The sequence below is a fragment of the Nesoenas mayeri genome, assembly GCF_963082525.1.
Source record: "Nesoenas mayeri genome assembly, chromosome: 11".
NCBI lineage: Eukaryota > Metazoa > Chordata > Aves > Columbiformes > Columbidae > Nesoenas > Nesoenas mayeri.
The window spans coordinates 3,345,972-3,364,715 of record NC_137563.1 but is presented as its reverse complement, the minus strand read 5'-3'; the positions used below and the strand labels follow the sequence as shown (position 1 = coordinate 3,364,715).

Genomic DNA, 18,744 nt, shown 5'->3' with positions numbered 1-18,744 from the left:
TTTTTTTTTCCATTGTTAGGTTGCTACTGAATACCCAAGCTGATGGTTTTACAGCAGCGCTTCCCCCAGCAGAGAAGGCCTTATCCTGTTTTACCACCCAGAGTGACAAACTTCATTGACTCAGCTACTACCAACAGCAGCATTTGGGTACCAGAGCCACATCTGGGGACACCATAAACACTAAGAGTCTTCTTGGTCCTGTTGCAGCCCAGGAAGAGGTGCTAGAAGAGGTGTTCCTTTCTCTCTCTGCCATTCCCGGCTTTTACAGACTGGTAGTGCTCTCTGTGGTCCATCTACTCCCTGCCTGAAACGTAACCGTACCGCCTTCACCCACCTTATTTCCTCCCCATCAGCGGGAACCGCCTGCAGCCAGGCGAGAAGCACCCAGCCAGAGCTGCCTCCCTAACCCCAAAGGGGACAGTTGCCATCTTGCATGTTGGAATAGCTGGGGAACCCACTCCTACAACCCCAACTGTTATAAATGAAGACAAGTCTTTGAGCCAATTAATTAATTTTATTGAGCAAGTGAATTTAAAGCAAGCAGTAATTAGGCAAAACAGCGCTGGGTGACCGGGGGAAGCTCAGTTCCACCACGGCACAAAATTCAACTTTTCGTATGTGCTTATATATGTTATACACTTGTTCACGCGCTGGGACACCCTGACGAGTTAGCTCCTGGTTGGCTAGTTGACAGTGAAAGATGTTGCTGGGTGTCGCTTGGTGTTTCTGCCTCTGGAGTTCTGTTATCTGTTACACCATCTGGGAGCTCTGTTATCTGTTGCACCATCCGGCCATTGGCTTGGTTGGGGTCCGGCATCCGGCCATTGGCTTAACTACTATTTTCTACAAAATATAATGAAACTTGCACAAACGCAATTACTTCTTACAATGATATGCATAATATGATTGAACCCTACTCGATTTGTTCAACAACCTTGACCATTATTTATTACACCAACCAAACCTGCAGAAAAACCTTCCCTAAACTTTTTCAGTTGTGGCCCAGCTTGCAGGTGCCTCCTAGTTTTGATCCTCTAGACGACACTTCAGTATAATAGACGGCAATAATAATTGTTTTCTGAACATTACAACTCAACCGGTAACATTTTGGTAAAAGCAGCGATATCTGGGGTTTGGATTTGCGAGTTCCCACTGCTTCCCTCCGACAGAGATGCGTGTTTGTAAAAGCTGGCACCAAGAGCCAGGACCCACGTGCCCTCCGATGGGACGCCCCTGTTGTGAATTTAAGCAGATCCCACATCCAGGTCTTTGTGGCTGTGGGGTTTTTTGAGGTTTAGGCTGGGAATGAAGGTGGAGGGGTCGGCGGTGGGGAAGAGCCTGGGTACAGAAATTGGGAAAACCCTGTGACCTGGAGCCTTTGCCCAAGAGTCCGGGGTTTGGCTGCATGTGGGGTCGGGGTCACGCCAGGGGTCTGCGGGCACCCTCAGCAAGGGGGCTGCTGACAGGGCGTGCACCAGCCGCACGGGGAGCCCAGGGAGCCCATCTGTGCCGGACTCTTGGCCTCTGTGCCAGGGGGGACAGGGCACCCCCAGGCCCAAGGGCTGGGAGCCTGCGGCGGGGGAACTCGGGGGCCCTGCTGCCAAAATCAGCCGCGCTCAGGCGCCCTCTCCTCGCCGCCTCCATGTCGGGCGCGCATAAAGAACCATGTCATGCTTCAGCGGAGAGGGCAGGGCCGGCAGCGACTGCAGCCGCTCTCTGCTCTCCTATTTTCATAGAAACCGATCTGTGTACCTAGAAAATAACAGGAAGGCAAAGTGCGGGGAGAGGCGCGGGCGGGGGGGGCGGATGAGAAGATCCTGTTTTCGGTCGCTGCCCGAGGAGTAATTCGGAGGAGACGGCTCCATCTTCCCGGGGCCGCGGCGGCTGCGGCGGGGATGGAGCGGGCGGCGTAGCCAGCTCGCACGGGGGGGCCGCGGGCAGCGCCGCGCCCGCCCGCCGCCGCGGGGTGAGGGCTCCCCGGCCGCCCCCGCCCGGCCAGGCGCCCCGCCGCCAGCCGGCTCCCTGGGACCGGGGGCTGCTGGGGTTGTGTCCAAGGCCTCCCCCTCCCCCGCGTACACACTCACACACACAGTCACACACACACACTCACACACACACCCCATCTCCTCCCGCCGCCGCCGCCGCCGCCGCCGCCGCCGCCGGAGAGATCGGGGATTGCCCGCGGCCCGGCCCCGCTCCCGGCTGCGCCCCGTGCCCGGGCACATCGCACCCCGCGGGGGCTCGCCCGGCTGCCCCCGGGGCGGCGTGTGCGGGGCGGGGGGGTGTGGGAGGGCGGGGGGACACACGGCAGCTCCCGCGGCGGCTCCCGATGGCTCGTCCGCGGCCCCGAGAATACAAGGCTGGAGACCTGGTGTTCGCCAAAATGAAGGGGTACCCGCACTGGCCGGCCCGGGTGAGTACCGCGGCGGGGCGCCGGGCCCCGCGCCGCCGCCCCCCTCGCCCTCCCGCCGGGCGGGCAGCGGCCGGGCCGCCGTGAGGCTCCGCTGGAGGCCCCGGCCCCGGCCCCGCCGCACGGGGGCCGCGCTGCGCGCCCACCCCGGCATTATTGTGCATCTTTTCTTTGATCTTCAGGTTTCTCCCCGGCCCCCCGGGAGGAGGAGGAGGAGGAGGAGGAGGCAGGAGGGAGGGGGGCGAGCGCGGGCTGTACCTGGGCTGCTATCGCGGGGAGGAGGCTCGGGGAGCCGGCAGCCCTGCCCGCATCACAACCATGCTGTTTATTATACGCCCTCCCTCGCCCCGGCCCCCCGGCTCCCCTCTGGGGCGGAGGGGCCCGCAGCTCCCCCCGGGCCCGCCGCCCGGGGCAGGGCGGGCAGGGCAGGGCAGGGCGGCCGCCTCCCGCGGGCTCTGCGCGGCCCAGCGCCCGGGTGGGAGACAAGGCCTCGGCGCAGGCCTGGAGCCCCGTGCGGGAAGGGGCACGGCGTGGGGCAGGGCCGGGCTAGAGGCGGCATGTGTGGAGGGGCGAGGCCGCGGGCACGCAGGGGGAAGCGGCCGCGGGTGTCCCCGGGGCGGCGGGAGGCGCGGCCCGGCGTGGGGCGGCTGGCGGAGGGGAAGCCGGGCCTGGCTGTGCCGCGGGGCCCATCCGGGCGCTGTGCAGAGGCTGTTTGGGTGCTGGGCCTCCCGCTCAGCCCCGGCTTTATTCTGCCTTTTACTGTGTTGGCTTGCTTGCAGAGTCCTTTGTCGCTTTTTGGTTTATGCCGCTGTGATATAACTGAGGTGCAAAGGCATCGTGGGCATTTGGCATTCAGAGAAGCGCCCCATTGTGTTTAAAGGTTCATTTTGGGTGCTGCCACAGCAACACAGAGCAGAGCTTTCTCCAGAGGGTCTGGTACCGTGGCAGGCTCACACGGCCTGTCCCTTCCCTCCTTTTTGGTCACTGTTGTGTAAACTCGCCGTGCAACACGTGTTGTTTGAACTCATTCAGCGTTCGCTTGTCTTCTCCAGCCTTACCAGGGCCAGGCTCATGCTGTCATTTTGTAGGCAAAGGGAAGTTACTGGTCTTTGTAAAGAGCGTGAAGATAGTGAAGCGTTGTATGCAACATGTGGGAAAACATGGATGGGCAAGGATAAGGATGGATGGACATGGAGCATTGCGCTTGGCAAGAGAGCCGGCGAGGGGAATGGCTGTCAGTGGTGGAAAGTGGATTGAAAAGTGTCCTGAGGATAACCGAGGAAGCAGAAGTGTCGAACGGCAGCGTACGGGAGGGAAGGCCAGCACCACACGCTTAAGCAAGGGGCAGTGAAGAAAGAATGGTGAGAGGGTGCTAGATGTCTGGAGGCATGTAAATAAGGTGATGCATTCAATTATTTTGGCAGAGCAGGCTAAAATTAGCATGCAAAAGGCTTCACTACGTTGTGGTTTTGTTATTCTATCATTATACAGGTTGGTGGATATACTAACTAAAAAACGGCAATTTATGTCAGCAGAACAGCGTGAGCCACTGAAAATTGACTTCTTTCCTACCTCTGTCGTGCTTTAATTTACTGTGGAAATTCTAATGTGAACAGTTGAGACCATTACCACGTTGAAGCATGTTAATCCCTTTCCTTTCTGAGACTTGCTAAAACTCCCATTTGTTTACCCAGCAGCAGAACAGGGTCTTTTGTTTTAATGGCATTTTCTTGCCTTCAACAACACCTTTATACACTAGGCAGCTGGTCATAGCCTTCGACTGGGTGTCTAAATAGGTATTTGAATGGCAAGAATATCCAACAGGGTACATCTTCACTAGGATGAAAAAATAGGTGTGCTATTAACATAACTTCCTTCCTTTGTGCAAACTAATAGGGTGTAAAGTACAAGTGAAGACAAAGCACTGTCTGGTTTTAACATGACTTAGGAAGTGGAGGTAGAAACTGTGGAGAGCCCAGAGTCTACCATCAGGTAGGAAGAGGGCGGCCAGGCTAGGAGAGCATCGGTACTGGGTTTCAGTTCACCTGGGTGTCAAGAGACACAGAATGTGCTCTTGTAGCACGTAATGCACTTATTTACAATTTCTTGTTAGATCAGGCTGATTGCTACCTAAACCTAATGTATTGCTTGTGAAAAATAAAGAGTTTATACCATCTATACTAGGACTTTCCTTCATCTTGGCTGACAAGTCTTGCCTGATGCACACTTCCTTAAGCAAAGGAAAAGCCTAGTGAGGAGACTAGTCTCATTTTGTTTCCCACAAAACATTATTATATACAAATAAAAAGAAAGGAAGTATTTGAGTTGAGAACGCAACTCAGATACTCTGATTAAATGAGTGCCTTTTATCCAGCAGATTCACTTGTTTCCAGATCCTTGAGTGTTTGCTACCTGCTTCTCTATTCATTGTGCAATTAGTGTGTTTGATCTTTGTATTCTCATGTAAAAACTTCCATATTTCATGCCGATATATTAGCTTAATAATACAAGTAACAATACATTTAAATGGCAGTATTATTGCGCCTACCACATGGTGGTTTGCATCTCAGAGCCCTTTGGCTTGAATTTCCTGTCTAGGGATAAACTCCTTAAACTGTGTTTAATAAACCTGAGACGTGTTAAAGCAGGACAGAGCGAATCTGCCTGCCCTTCCATGAAGGCACAGGCATAACCGACCTGGCTCAGAATCAGCCGTGTGTTTTTGTGTGCATGGGTAGTGTCATACAGCACATCTCATTGGGATCCGCGCCCCGCTCAGTTACTCTTATATCTCATTAGAAGAACAAGACTGACAGGCCTGACTCTCGTCGCTGTGAGTAAAGAGAGAGAAACCACGAAGAAAGTGGCCAGGTACCGATGATAAGCCCAGGGACCATTGAAAAATGTAGTCTTATGATTGATGGTCCTTTATAGCAGTCAAACTACATTTAAAGTTTATTGTGTGTTAGTATAGAGATTATTGGATACGGACCAAACTTGCCACACTTAGCCAAAACTGTAATGGCCAGTAAATCTTATCTTTACATACCCTGTTCAAATAGAATCGGTGAATAAAACTACTGTCTTCAAAAGATGCTTTTAGATACCTGGTGTCTGAAAGATGTCACTTAGTTCTTACTACCTGGAAAGGGCTGCTTTACATTTTAGTGTCGCGTTTTCTTGGGCAAAGCCAAAGTTTTCTTTAGCTTAACTGGAAGACAGTGAATAGGTTTAGGCTCCAAGAATTATATTGAAGCTTAATGAATAACAGTAGATAACATTCTGGCAGCAGGTTGGTTTGCCATGGTTTTTATGTTAGCCCGTGATGTCAGGTGCTCATCAGAAATGCAGAATAAATACAACTGGCCAGGTCATCAGTTGCTGTAATGGAACAAATAAGCAATCGTGTTTCCAGGGAGGGTGATGTTATGGTTAAAATACGGGAAATAAGGATTTGATTTGGTCTAGATTTCATGAGTGGTCTTTGCTTTTGAAGCACTGTCTTAGTTCCCTGTTTGTAAATGACAGTTATCAACACTTTTCCCTTTAAAAAGGTGGCGTGGAGTCAAAATCACTAACATTTATGAGTTGCTTGGCTGCTGCTGTGATAGGAGCTGCATTAGCACACATAGACAGAAAAATGTCTTTCTTCAAATACCCTAGTTTATCTAGGATAGATGTCCTGGCTTATCGAGAAATTGCCCCTTGAGTAGTCACTCGGATGAGATAAAAGGGAAAAACTGGTGGTAGATTCAGAAAGATCAATAATGGTGTTTGTTTTATGAGTGACCCTGTAGAAACAATAAGCACTTAGTTGCTGAAATTAGCTGCTGATTTAAAAATAGGAAGGAAGCTGTTAATGCAGCTGTAGAGAGCGGAGGAAAAAGTCTGGAATGACCTCAATAAAATAAGAGCATGCCCAAGTAAATGGCTGATGCCATTATTGAACAGAAACCTGGGTTCCTGCAGCTGGGGAGACCAGAACTAGATTTGAGTAGACGCAAATAGTTTGTGTGGGGATGGTAAAGTTGATTTGGGGCAATACAAAGGCGATCCAAGCAGGTAAGACAATGTATCTTAGTGTAAAACACATGAATGTTTAGAGCTATTCAGAGCGTTTTGTGCTGGGGGGAGAGCGCAGCCTTTAAAGTGCCAGTGTCACACTATTATTTACGTGTATTTACTGTCTTGTGAAGGTGAATTTCCAGTTTTCTGGGATCCTGTTTGTTTTGTCCAGGTCCTTTATTGCTACTCTGAATTAACACCTACTTGACCTTCAGATTTGCTGGCTAGCTGACAATCCTCATATGTGAATATTGTTATTAAAGAGCATCTGCCAATAGCAACGGCAAAATGGTATTTGGGGCATTTTAATGTATCAGAGTTGCAAATGGGTATGAAGTTTTCGGTGTATTGCTTAGAGTAATACATAGTATATGCTATCATTTTATTGGGAACTAGTGTCTGTGGCAGGCTGAGCATTACAAATGTAAGGATTACATGATAATGTTTAGCTGAGCATGTTTTTTCAGTATTGTTGACCATGTTCCCCATCTAGCAAGTCATGAAAATGAAGGCACCGTAAAGTATGAACCAAAGTAATCCAAGGGAAGGGCTTAGAGGTAAGCTTATGCCTAGAAACTTTGTTACACAAGAGCCTAAAAAGATAAGGCTAGTAACACTACAGTATTATAGTTTAATATAATATTAGAGACTATTAAAAGAAATTACTACTACAGAATTCCAGTAGACTTTCAGCATCAGTAAAAAAAATTAGATATGTGTAGTTTGGACACCCCTACACAGGCACTTTGGTGAATAAACCTCTCTCTTCCCATTCAGTGGGGCATGGATGGAGCTGGTGGGTCATCTCTGTGGACTAAGGCCCGTGTCCTGCCATAGTCTGGTGAAATACAAGATGCTTAACCAGGAACAACTTTGGTCAGTTTTAATTGCAAGTGTGACAGCTTGGAAAAATCAAACCCTCAAACACATCATAGAAGAAAGATTCGACATTTGAAGTGTTTGATATTTAAAACAGACCATTTGTTTTCTTACTAGTGTAAGGATAAGGGAAGGTAGATTTTCCATGGCAGGGTTTATCTTTTTTGGCAAAGAATGACAGGCAAAAGTCAGATTAGATCCAGAAAACTTCAAAGGGTCCATCAGAAATAGACAACAGATCTTTCTCTGTGTTTTTCTGCCAAAAGCCAGTCTGCAGTCTTTTCAGCTTTTCTCCTTGGCCATTTGGGACCTGTCCAGTCCTTCACCATGTGCGTTTCTCCTTTTTCCCCTTTTGGTTGCTGTCTTATGACCTCACTTTTGCCTTGTTACTAAATATGAGTCTCCTGTGACTTCTCCTTTACCAACTCTGAGCTTCTTCCATTTCTCTCCCTCTTTAATTATGTACCTCACTCATACATCACTCCTTGGAGATCTGCAGGCAGTTTCTCTGTTTGTTCCTCTCTGAGATAAGATTTGCTGATCACTGCAGGGCTCTGCCTTGACCAAGGAACTAATGGTGAAGCCCTTGGCTTCCCCGGCCAGCTGTCCCGTAATTTTTATCCATAAAGCTGAAGCATTGCTTACACTAATATCTTTCCAGTTAGTTGCTCGTGTTTGGCAAACGAATCACTTTGGGGCAGGATGTTCGATGCTTGTTGTTAGCACAGGCAGGGATATTTGGGAAAACTTGTTTAAAATTCAATTCTTTAAATCTCTCTCTTTTTTAATTAGTCGAAATAACCAGCCCCAAATGTGCAAGTCTCATCTTTTTGTGTAAATGACAATAGATGAATAACATTTCCTCCTGCAGTGCCGTGATTTTAAGTCCAAGTGAAGCTAACCCAGAAGGAAGACAGTGGTCTCAGAAGTTTTGAGGCAATAAACAATTAAATTTTGTCATTCCCATACTGTACAGGCTTTTTGTTAGATATTTCTCCATGTCATTTTGAAGCCACTGAATAATTTTCATCAACTAATCTCGTGGAAATCATTGGACATATGTTTTATCTGAAAGAAGGGCGTCTCTCTCAGTGAAATCTGTAGCCTGTCAAGTCAATCTGTATGTTCTTACTGCAAAGTTACAAGAAATGTTAGCTCCCATTACATTAATTGATAGATCTCTTTATTATTGTGCAAACAACCTGTTTGGACCCTCGACTGGAAGGGTTTGTTAGTGTAGGCAGCAAAACGAAGGCTGAGTTTTCAGGCTTAACTCTTCATTTCCTGATTTCCCCATCATAATAATGCGTTAACGAGCCTTCCTACATTTAGGGTAATAAACATCTTGTAAGCAAGTGATTGCTGGCAGTAAGTATACACAATTGTCATTGAAGATAGATGAAAGGATTTCCTGATAATGCTGGAAAAGTGATGACAATGTGAGCGCTTGGACATTTTAACTGTTTGAAATGGTGTTGTCTGAGCAGTGAAGACCTTTCCACTGTGTGCTTGAGAGGCATAAGGGAGAACAAGTCTGCCCAAGGCTTCTCTATAATACTGTAATTCGAGTGATAAATATAGCAACAAACACTGGAAAGTAGCCTGTGTGGAGCAGGCAGGCAGAGGTCGGGGAACCGGCTTTTTAAAGGTGTGAGGAATTAGCTGAACATCAGCATTTTGATGTATCTTTAGGTACCTTCGTGCCTTCCAAGCCTGCCCCTGTGTCATCTGTATCTGTGCATACGGTGGATAGGTATGTGTGCATGCACACAGCTATTCCGTGCATAGGCACGCAGACCCCCAGAGAAAACATAAATACTTAAAGCACAGGGAGGAGCACATCACTTGTCTCTGGACTCCAATAGAAGCAGCATCAACAGAGAAGGGCCCAGTAGTTTGGCTGGAGCACAACAGGAGCAACTAGAATAAACACTTATTTGAAAGATTCCAAGAAATATTTGGCAAACGAGTAAGTGTCATGAGGTAAAGCTTCTCAAACTTAAAGAAGGAAACAGATCTTCGCTTCCTTCTCTTGGGAAAGTCTTTGCATTACTGGCTTTGCACATCTGAGACTGTTTCATTGATTTGTGTAACAGCCAGTTCGAAACTTGATACAGAAATTGAATATAAACTGCAGATTCTTTTCCAGTTTTACTTTCTTCTATGCGGACTATTTGACATGACAGTCTTGATTAGACTTAGTTTTACCTGAAGGGCATCTGAGACCTTGCTTTGGGCCTGGGTTTTTGCTTGTTTGTTTGTTTATATTATTTTTTTGGTAGGAAACAAAAGGAAGGTAAGAAATTTGAGTAAGTACTACAGCATCCTAACAAAACAATGAACTTCCCATGTTATGATGCAGTTCCTACAGCCCTGTTTTAAAGTTCCCCATCCTTCAAACGGTCTCAGGTCAACCCAAATATTATCCTTGGCATCACTGCTGCTCCAGAAAGACACGTAATGTTCTTGAATTTCAGTAGGACTTAATCTCTGTCTCCTGCCCTTTTGTAGAGCCCTGCTGAAAATGCCTTTGGAGTCAGCATAAAGGGAGGAGACGATATTGTACTGTGCTCTGGTAGCACAGTTAGAAGGGACAGGTGTCCATAGACTGTGGTATATGCCTTAGAAAAGTACGTTTAAGTCTCTTTCAGTTTTCCTTTAGCAGGCTGAAAGGATAATTAGCATCTGTAGCCCTGAAAATGCAAACTGGAAACAACTGTTTATTTTGCCTTGCAGCGACGTGTAAAAAAAACCTAGAGAGAGGCTGCCAGCTCTAGTTTGGCTGCTTGAATAGAAGACATCATGTAACAAAAGAGGAGAAACAGGGCAAGGAATATCATACACCAAATACCAGCTTTAAGACCATGAGTTAACAAAGCATCCTACATACATCAGAGTAAGTAGGGCCGGGAGGAAGGGAAAAATTCCTGACTGTAGGAACTTTACAGATATCACTGTGGTGTCACTGATGTCAACTAGGAAACAATGTGTCAGCCTTTAAAGTCTTTTGTACTCCTTGGGCTTGGAAAGCACCTACCATTGAAGCTACTTACAACAGAAAGTACAACCACACTGAGGCCACGAGTAGAAGAAACCTTAAGCCTGGGAGAGCTCAAGACTCAGTTGCACAATAATGCAAACCAGTTCTGGGAATCAATCCCATATCAGACTGGATTACTAAATGTACTAAATATAAGTACATATTGAAACTTCACTATTAGCATAGGGAGTGACCTTACAGAGATATGAAGCATCAGGCTGGAGATGCAGTCTAGATAGGACAAGCAGGGAAGTACAGATAGAGGAGCAAATGCCATAGTTGCAAAGAACAATTCTGGAGTTACTGTCCTTCCCTTGATATGTTTATGCATTTTGCATAGAAAGTCATTAGGTACAAGCAGCTCTTTTGTGTTACTTCAGCTCCACTAATCTTACATCTTACAGTGTTCAGCCTTCCAGGAGGGGGATACTGTGAACCCCTTCTCTTAATTCCTGGAGGGTGGGGTATCTTCCTCAGCTGGAATCTCCTCCATCTGAATGAAATCAGAATCCAGGTTTCAGTTCCTGGCTGTTACCCTTGTCCCTAACCTGTTGATGGTAACTAGGTGGCAGTTCCTCCAGCTCTTCCTCCACGTATCTTTTGGGAAAACTTTAAATGTAGGGCACTTAGGGTTCCACTTTTCTGTGGTATCAGTATCTTCCCATTGCAGGAGCTGTGGGTGGGAGGGAGGGAGGGAAGCTCTGTCTGAGTGGCGTTTAGACCCTCAAAGGGTGGTTTGTGTCCTTCCTTCTCTCGAGGAGTTTTCTCTCCCTCTTTCCTGCTGCTTGTGCAGAGATCACCAGTCACAGCAACCACGGGGTGCTGCAGAGCCAGCGGGTGCGGAGGGCCATGATTTGCACCTCATATAGAAGTGAGGCCAGTCATTCATGGCCTTCCTTCCCTGGGATACAATTTATTGTTCATCGCTGCATGTAAATCAGTCCCTCCAGCCCCATTGATTACTTTCTGGTGCGTGCGTTGACATAAATATTGTGTGTATTTTTCTTTAGCTTCCTTCAGCTTGTTACCCGCCCGTACGGTGGTGTCCTGCACAGGGTCAAAATAACTGTGCTGGGTGCGGTTGCCGCGTGCGAGGGTTGTGTGCCAGCTGTCTGCCTGGACGTGTGTTTGCATATGGGGGTTTCTGCATATCTCCTTGACCTTTGCAGCACATTGGTTGTTCAAATGTAACTTGTGGTCCACTATTGGCTTCCTGTAGTATTGCTGCTTCCAGCTTTCCCTGTCTTACGTTGCCGATGCCTTTTCCCAGATGCGTTAGCCTTTTCCTTTTGCAAACCGAATTTCGGTTTACTTGCAGTTCTTATTTCTCACAGACCTGGGTCTCTGTGAGTCAGTTGTCATATTCGTTTTACCATCACGGGGTGACTCCATGTTTATCCATGCATACATATGGGCATAAAAGACTATATTTATCTTAATATTTGCAAAGGTTCCGAGTTTACTGTGCCAGATGCCTCTTCCAGAACACCAAAGAAAGTGTTCAGTGAGGCGGACCCTGGCAAACAGTGCGCCTAAGCAAAGCATCTCATGCCAGGCGCTCTGCCCTACTGTAGTGGCATCTTTTGTCATCTTTTTCTTAAACTAATTAGATGCTACTTGGTTTTCAGCCCAGATGTCACTGTTTCCATCAGAGCCGGTGTAAATTTGTGTTTCGGTAAGGATTTCTTCAGATACCGTTATCTGGAATCCAAGTAGGTAGCGTTCATTCAGGTTGAAATACGTGGAAGTGTTTGCAGAGCTGGGGTTGCTGTGTTCTGAGCCGCGTGCTGTTGGCACTGTGTTGCGGATTTCGGGTGCTCCCGGTGTCGCTCTGCGCGGATCGGCTGCAAGGTGCGGGCTGCTCGCTGTCCTGCTTGGTGCGGAATGGCAGGAAGGAGATGATACCTGTCCCATTAATTTGCTCTTTGAAGACCATGTCCCAAAGGCAGGGAATGAATTTGACTGCATAAAGATTCCTTGATTTCAATAAAACTGCTTACGTGTGCTGCCGTGCCTGTACAAACAAAAAGCAGGACTACAGCCTAAGGGAGAAGGCAAACGTTCATCTGAAAACAAGAAGAAATACAAGATGGCATTCCTTCCTGCGGTGCCTCTCCAAATACCAGGGCTTTGGAAAGATATTAGTGCTGCAGCAAACTCAACAGATAATTCTTTTCATATGGTGTGGGGATCAGGTGGCTCACATATGTTAACATTTTCAGGTACTCCTTTTTGCTGCTTTTTATCAGGAGTTCTTTTTCAAAATCTTCCTCCTGTGCAAACTTTATTTTTCTTTGTCACAGTATTTCTATCACAGCTTTTAGAAGAAGGTAGCATGAAGTTATTAAGCCTTGTGGTTAGAATTTTATTAATAGCATCTGCAATGATGTATCACCAGTAATAAGCTTGTTCTGTCTGTTAATATTTTGTTTTCTCTGCCCTTGTTTGAATGACTTTGTTTGAAACTCTTTATTGGTAAGGGCGTGGGTCAGTTTTATGAGCAGGTTCTTTGTATTGCTAAAATGGCAATTCCTTGTTAAAAGATGAAAACAGATTAGAGAAGACACATTTGTCAGACAGGGCTCTTCAGCATTAAAATGCTGTGAATGCTTTATCCTTATTTTTTGGAAGATGTTTTATGGCATCTCCTGCCTTACAAATGAATGGGTTCACCTGTGTATGGCATTGCCGTGTTATTGTGCTGGATGGGACCTGATCATACAAAGACAAAGGCTTTGTTTATGCAGCCAAACTGTACGCCCAGCTGTGCTTGCAGGATCAAGCCCTCTAGCTGTTAAGTTTCTAGAAGCCCATAATAATTAAGATTTTAGTGGCAATATGCTAAGAAGAAACACCAGCTTCTCCAGCAGATGTGAGAGCAAGCGGAACCATCTTTTAAGGAGAAGCTTATACTTTTTCTGAAACATTTGCTGCTCCATGAAGGTGTTAGTTTACTTGTTTGTCTAATGTCAGCAATGCAGTTGGCCTAGTGTGATACCAGGGGTGTCGGGGTGGTCTCCAAGGCAGGGTTATTGCAAAGGGTTATTGGGGATCTCAACAATTAAAAGCAGTGTGAGCTAAAACTCCTGGGTTGTGGAGCGTGGTTTGGACACATCATGTGTCATAAGGGACCTGGGGGTACTAATGGACAGGAAGCTCAACATGAGCCAACAGTGTGCCCAGGTGGCCAAGAAGGCCAATGGTATCCTGTCCTGTATCCAAACCAGCGTGGTCAGCAGGACAAGGGCAGTGATCCTTCCCCTGTGCTCTGCACTGGGGAGGCCACACCTGGAGTGTTGTGTTCAGTTCTGGGCCCTCAGGTCAGGAAAGAGATTGAAGTGCTGGAGCGGGTCCAGAGAAGAGCAACAAGACTGGGGAAGGGACTTGAGCACAAGCCCTATGGGGAGAGGCTGAGGGAGCTGGGCTTGTTTAGTCTGGAGAAGAGGAGACTCAGAGGTGAGCTCAGCACTCTCTAGAACTACCTGAAGGGCAGTTCTAGCCAGGTGGGGATTGGGCTCTTCTCCCAGGCATCAGCAATAGGACAAGGGGCCATGGGCTTCAACTCTGCCAGGGGAAATTTAGGCTGGATATTAGGAAGAAATTCTTTACAGAGAGAGTGGTCAGGCATTGGAATGGCTGCCCAGGGAGGTGCTGGACTCACCGGCCCTGGAGGTTTTTAAGCTCAGATTGGACATGGCACTTAGTGCCATGATCTAGTAAACAGACTAGAGTTGGACCAAGGGTTGGACTCGATGATCTCTGAGGTCTTTTCCAACCCAGTCGATTCTGTGATTCTGTGTGATCTGTCATCACCAGTGCATTAAAAAGCAAAGGCAAGTGGCACTTTGAATTACAATTTTGAATACTGACTGAAAGGCTTTTGGTTGGATTTTGTTGATTTGTATGAGGTGTATATAAACACTTTCTCTGCATCCCAGGATAAATTTGTATGTGTCCTCGTGTCCTGCCTAGTTCCAGATATGTGTCTCCTTGACCAAGTTCCCTTTATGTGTAACTACCTTCTCCCAGTTATTTGCACAATATGAATTAGGATAATATGCTGGTTCTTTAGAGCTGCTTTTTAAAACAAAATGGTAACCTGATTTAAAACATGGGTTTGTATCGAGCTGCCGAGGGAGAGTGCTGAGCTCCCCTGCTTAGTATGGGTGCTGTTCCTGATTCAGAAATAGTGTTTTAAAAATTTAATGTATGCAGGAAAACAATTTATTACAGTTCTACATGTGTTATTTGTCCCTTGACAGTGTGTATCCTTTTAAAATAATTGTTCCTTTAAATTTAATCTTCTGATTACCTCTCCAAGTCTGATCTAGAAATGAGCAGGAGCCCTTGGTCTTGTTCGGTGAAGGCAAGTTAGAGAAAATCAGCGGCTTTTGGAAGAAAACAGGTTCTGGAGTAAACTTTGTGACTTCTGGAGCGTAACTGCAGCCCATGATTAATGTGTGTAAATCAGAAGACAGTACTCACATGCTTGAAAGTCATATTTAGTGTTTGTGATGTAAAATACATATTTTAAAATTATGGGCATGCCAGCCTAGCAAGTCTGGTCGCTACCATATTGATATGTTCATCTTGTCTCTGACATTAATGCCACTTATAGCTCTAAAAGTACATCTTTTTGTCTTACATGTTTTTATTATTTCATTTGAGAAGTTTTTTTCTAACATTGTTTAGTAATTAGGATTTAATTTCCTAGGTCTGCATGTACATAATGGAGCGTTTTGAATATTTTTATGTGAAGAGTTCAATTCTTGACGTATTTATTTTATTTTTTGCGGGAAATGTTCATTTTGGTAAATAACGTTGTTAATCTTTTAGGGACTAAGTAAATTTGAGCAACATTACGTTTTTGGTCAAATCGAAGTGAAAACTCTCATTTGAGGTTTTGGAAGCAGAAAGACAGGCAGGTGGGGAGGAGTATGACTTGGCTTGGAAAAACTCATTCCTGACTCTCTTTGGGCAGACAGATTAAAATTCCAAAGAGTTTAACCTAGACTGAGGGACTTTGCAGAGAAGGCATTTGACACCGTAGTGACAGCTCCTGGAAATCTGAGCAGAGATTGAAAGCAAACCCAGTAAAAATACCCAAGTTGGGTCCAAGCGCTGCGCAGAGACCACTGTGACTCCATGGGTCTCATCGTTCTGTGGGTTTAGTGGCCCAGTCAACACAGGCAAAAGTTCCGTTTTAAAAAATAATCTCCCGATTTAATAGTTTTGTACCATAGATGGTGGCCAAGGCTGCGGGAGTGATGGAGACAACTATTTACAGCCAGCGAGGGGGTTTATAGTGACCCTGGGCTGAGCTCTTCTGCAGTTTGTCAGCAGAGTAAACAGGAAGACCTGCCTTTGACAAATGATTGCATATCACTCCGTTTCATTGGCTTTGCAATTGGGTTTCATTGCTTCTCGTTCTCCCCAGGCTGTGTATGTGTTGTCGTTGTACGTGTTATTTGCATCACAACAAGATAATCGGCCTGTGTGCCAATGATGCTTGGTGATCATACTCATCCATTCCCTTGGAGCACTCATGCTCAGGACACTCATGTAGTCATCTCTGCTGCTTCACCCAAACCTCCGAGGGTTGCGGTACGCTAAAAATGTTCTGTGTTTTCAAAGGACAAAGATTTTGTGTTCTTTTCCCATGTAACAATAAGCATTTTTTTTTAATGCCGGCACTTGTTTAGTGACAAAGAGCGTTTCACTCCCCTGATATTATACTCCTTAGCTGCAGCTGACGGTGACAAAACAGGTCACGGAGGAGACAAGCAGGAGGGTTTTCTGTACCCAAAGGCCCAGATGATCGTTGCAACCTCTGGAGTGTCAAGCTGGAATCCTCCCTGCGCGCTGCAGTGAGCGAAGCAGATTGTTCCCTTCTTTGTCTCCAGCGTGTTTGTGTTCACCCTGACACACACTGGAGGCTCGTGTTCTGGGACCTGCCATCTCCATCCATCACATTGCCTTGCTCAAAACAATTTTAGCCACAAGCTGCAGTGTCAACAGGGTTTTGTGTACTTTGTGGGAAGCCAGACCAAATATTGCGCAGGGACACTCAGTATTCTTCAGCCTGGAAATATTGTGCCAATCCAGTTTTTGTAACTGGCTTTTAGGGGACGTAAATTACATTGGAAAAGAAATAGTAAATTAAGCCAGCCAAGTCTAGGAGGTTGCAATCTTACGGAAATTTGCTTACCTTTTTGCTTTAAGCTTGCCAGTATAAGGACATGCAACACTTCTTTTATTAAAAGCTTTAACAGTGGAACATGGAGCTTTGGATATGGGGAACAGATGAGCCTTTGGTTGTGTGTATTTGACTAAATGTCAACGCTCTGGACAGGCTGCATCTGATTGAAAAGGTTTTGATCAGCTTGACTGGACAAAAAATCCTATCTCATGAATATAACATTCTTCCTTCAAACAAAATCAATTAAATAGTAAAACTCTAGTGTAAATACGGGAAGGCCAAAAATGAGTTCTTACACCATTCATCCACTCTTTCTAGCAGATGTGATAGATAAGGTGGCAAGATTTATCTGAGCACTTGGAGGGGAAGATTATATGACTTTTCATGTCCCTTTGACTTGTGAGAAGAGAGTGGCAGGAGAGAAATATGGTGTTTGTGAATGTGCAGTCCCTAAAATTTCTCATTTGTTGATGTCTTGGCTGGTTAATTAGTTTTAGTTGCTCTATGGCTTCCAAAGGCATTTTTGTATGTACATTTCTTGCACATTTTTATATTTCAAGATGAAAATATTTGTAGTAAGATGATAAAGTAGGATAAGCAGATTTGGTCTTGAGGAGCTGCTCTCATTTGGTGTTGGTGGCTTCACTATGGTTTGCTCAGGTGGGTGTACATTGCAAGCGGTATTTTGAGATCTCAGGAATGATTCTGAGAAAGGAGAATCAAGCTTCACTGTGCTTAAAGAAAACACAAAATACCTCAGAGCTGGCAATGTTTGTTGAGAATGAACAACCTCTCCCCACCCATCCACAAATAAAAAGTGATTTTGTGAACCATAAAACTTAAAGTTTCTCTTTCTCTGGCTTTGTTGTATGTGGATTGCCCATTGTCTGATGTTTTGGAGGAGCCCGCATTGCAAACTGTCTCTCAGCATATGGGCTGTGTGTCCCTCTGCTGATGGACATTCTATTCATCACAAAACATGGGGAAACTAAGATCCCTTTGGCCTTTCCCCTTTTTTTCCTGGTCTGGCAAAACCGTCTGACGTGTCTCTGAGTTCTTGCAGGTAACAGACTGAAAACAGCATGATCACAGCCTTTCCTTAGGGAAACAAGTCGTACTGGTAGCACCATTGCTTTGCTCACAGTGGCAGGGAAACACTTTGGAGAAAACAGCGCATTTTTGCAGCGTTTTTGGGGTGTGCACACCGGGAGGATTACAGTTTGGTAACCTGAAAACCTCCTCTGATAGAGCTGCCAGTGTTTGTTATTAGCGATGCCTAGAATTTTAGCCCTGGACTTCGAGTGCTTTGTAAGGAGAGCAGTTCCGTAGTCCCTGTTTGTAACAGTGAGCGGGCTGGAGCTGCAGCGATGTGGCCAAGGTCAGCCCAGAGGCTGGTGGCAAAGCCAGGACTAACTAGGCTTTGTGTCCTGCTCGGCCTGTCTGTGCCCACCAGCCGCGAAAGCTCGCGGAGGACGTGAATCACATGGGTAGATCTGTTATCTACAAAGTCATGCATATAGATACCAGTCACGCAGAACTAAGCTTTGGCCCCATTTTCATATTGAAGATTAAAGCAGCTCTGCAGAAACTGTATTTCAACTTTCTGTCTTAAAAATATGCTGCTAATTAGGGATGTAAAGGGGCTGATCTCAGCTGCAAGACTGCTGATCTTTCCTAGTGAGACACTGCCTGCCAGCATTGTTTGGACTCCAACTAACCCTTCATTGTCTTCTATCTCATTGAGGTCCTGAGCATGTACAGTAAAAAAGTAGGATTGATGTCTTTATATTGTCATTTCTGGCTGTCTGCAGGATACCCTTCAGCCCTTTTCAGCAGCGCTCAAAAGTATGCTCCGCTGTTTTTAATCTTGTTTTGCGTTTTATTTTTGCTGGTGGCACTTTTCCATGCCCAGAGACTTCTTAATTTTTTTTCCTTTTGTAGCAGTGCGATTCCACCTTATTAAGTTGGATTCTGCTTCTAGCCTCGCCCTTCGCAGGGTTATCTTCTTTAATGGGTGAAAAAGTGCATATGCCAGCATTTCACACTAGGAGTTCTAGTGTGTGATGTACATTGGGGAAGGAGTTGTGCTCTGCTTCAAATATCATGTAGCCCTGATAAATGAGAGGAAAATTCTACAGTCTCCAATCAGCT

General features: G+C 46.1%; 1 protein-coding gene across 1 annotated transcript in view; it reads left to right on the top strand.

Moving 5' to 3' along the window:
- Positions 1 to 1,704: 1,704 nt before the first annotated feature.
- The window catches only part of HDGFL3 (HDGF like 3), a 37,031-nt gene continuing 19,991 nt past the window's right edge, over positions 1,705 to 18,744 (top strand). The window contains exon 1 of the mRNA XM_080350834.1: positions 1,705 to 2,413. Coding sequence (XP_080206960.1) covers positions 2,330 to 2,413 — 84 coding nt within the window. The 5' untranslated portion in view covers positions 1,705 to 2,329. The remainder of the gene's footprint in view (positions 2,414 to 18,744) is intronic.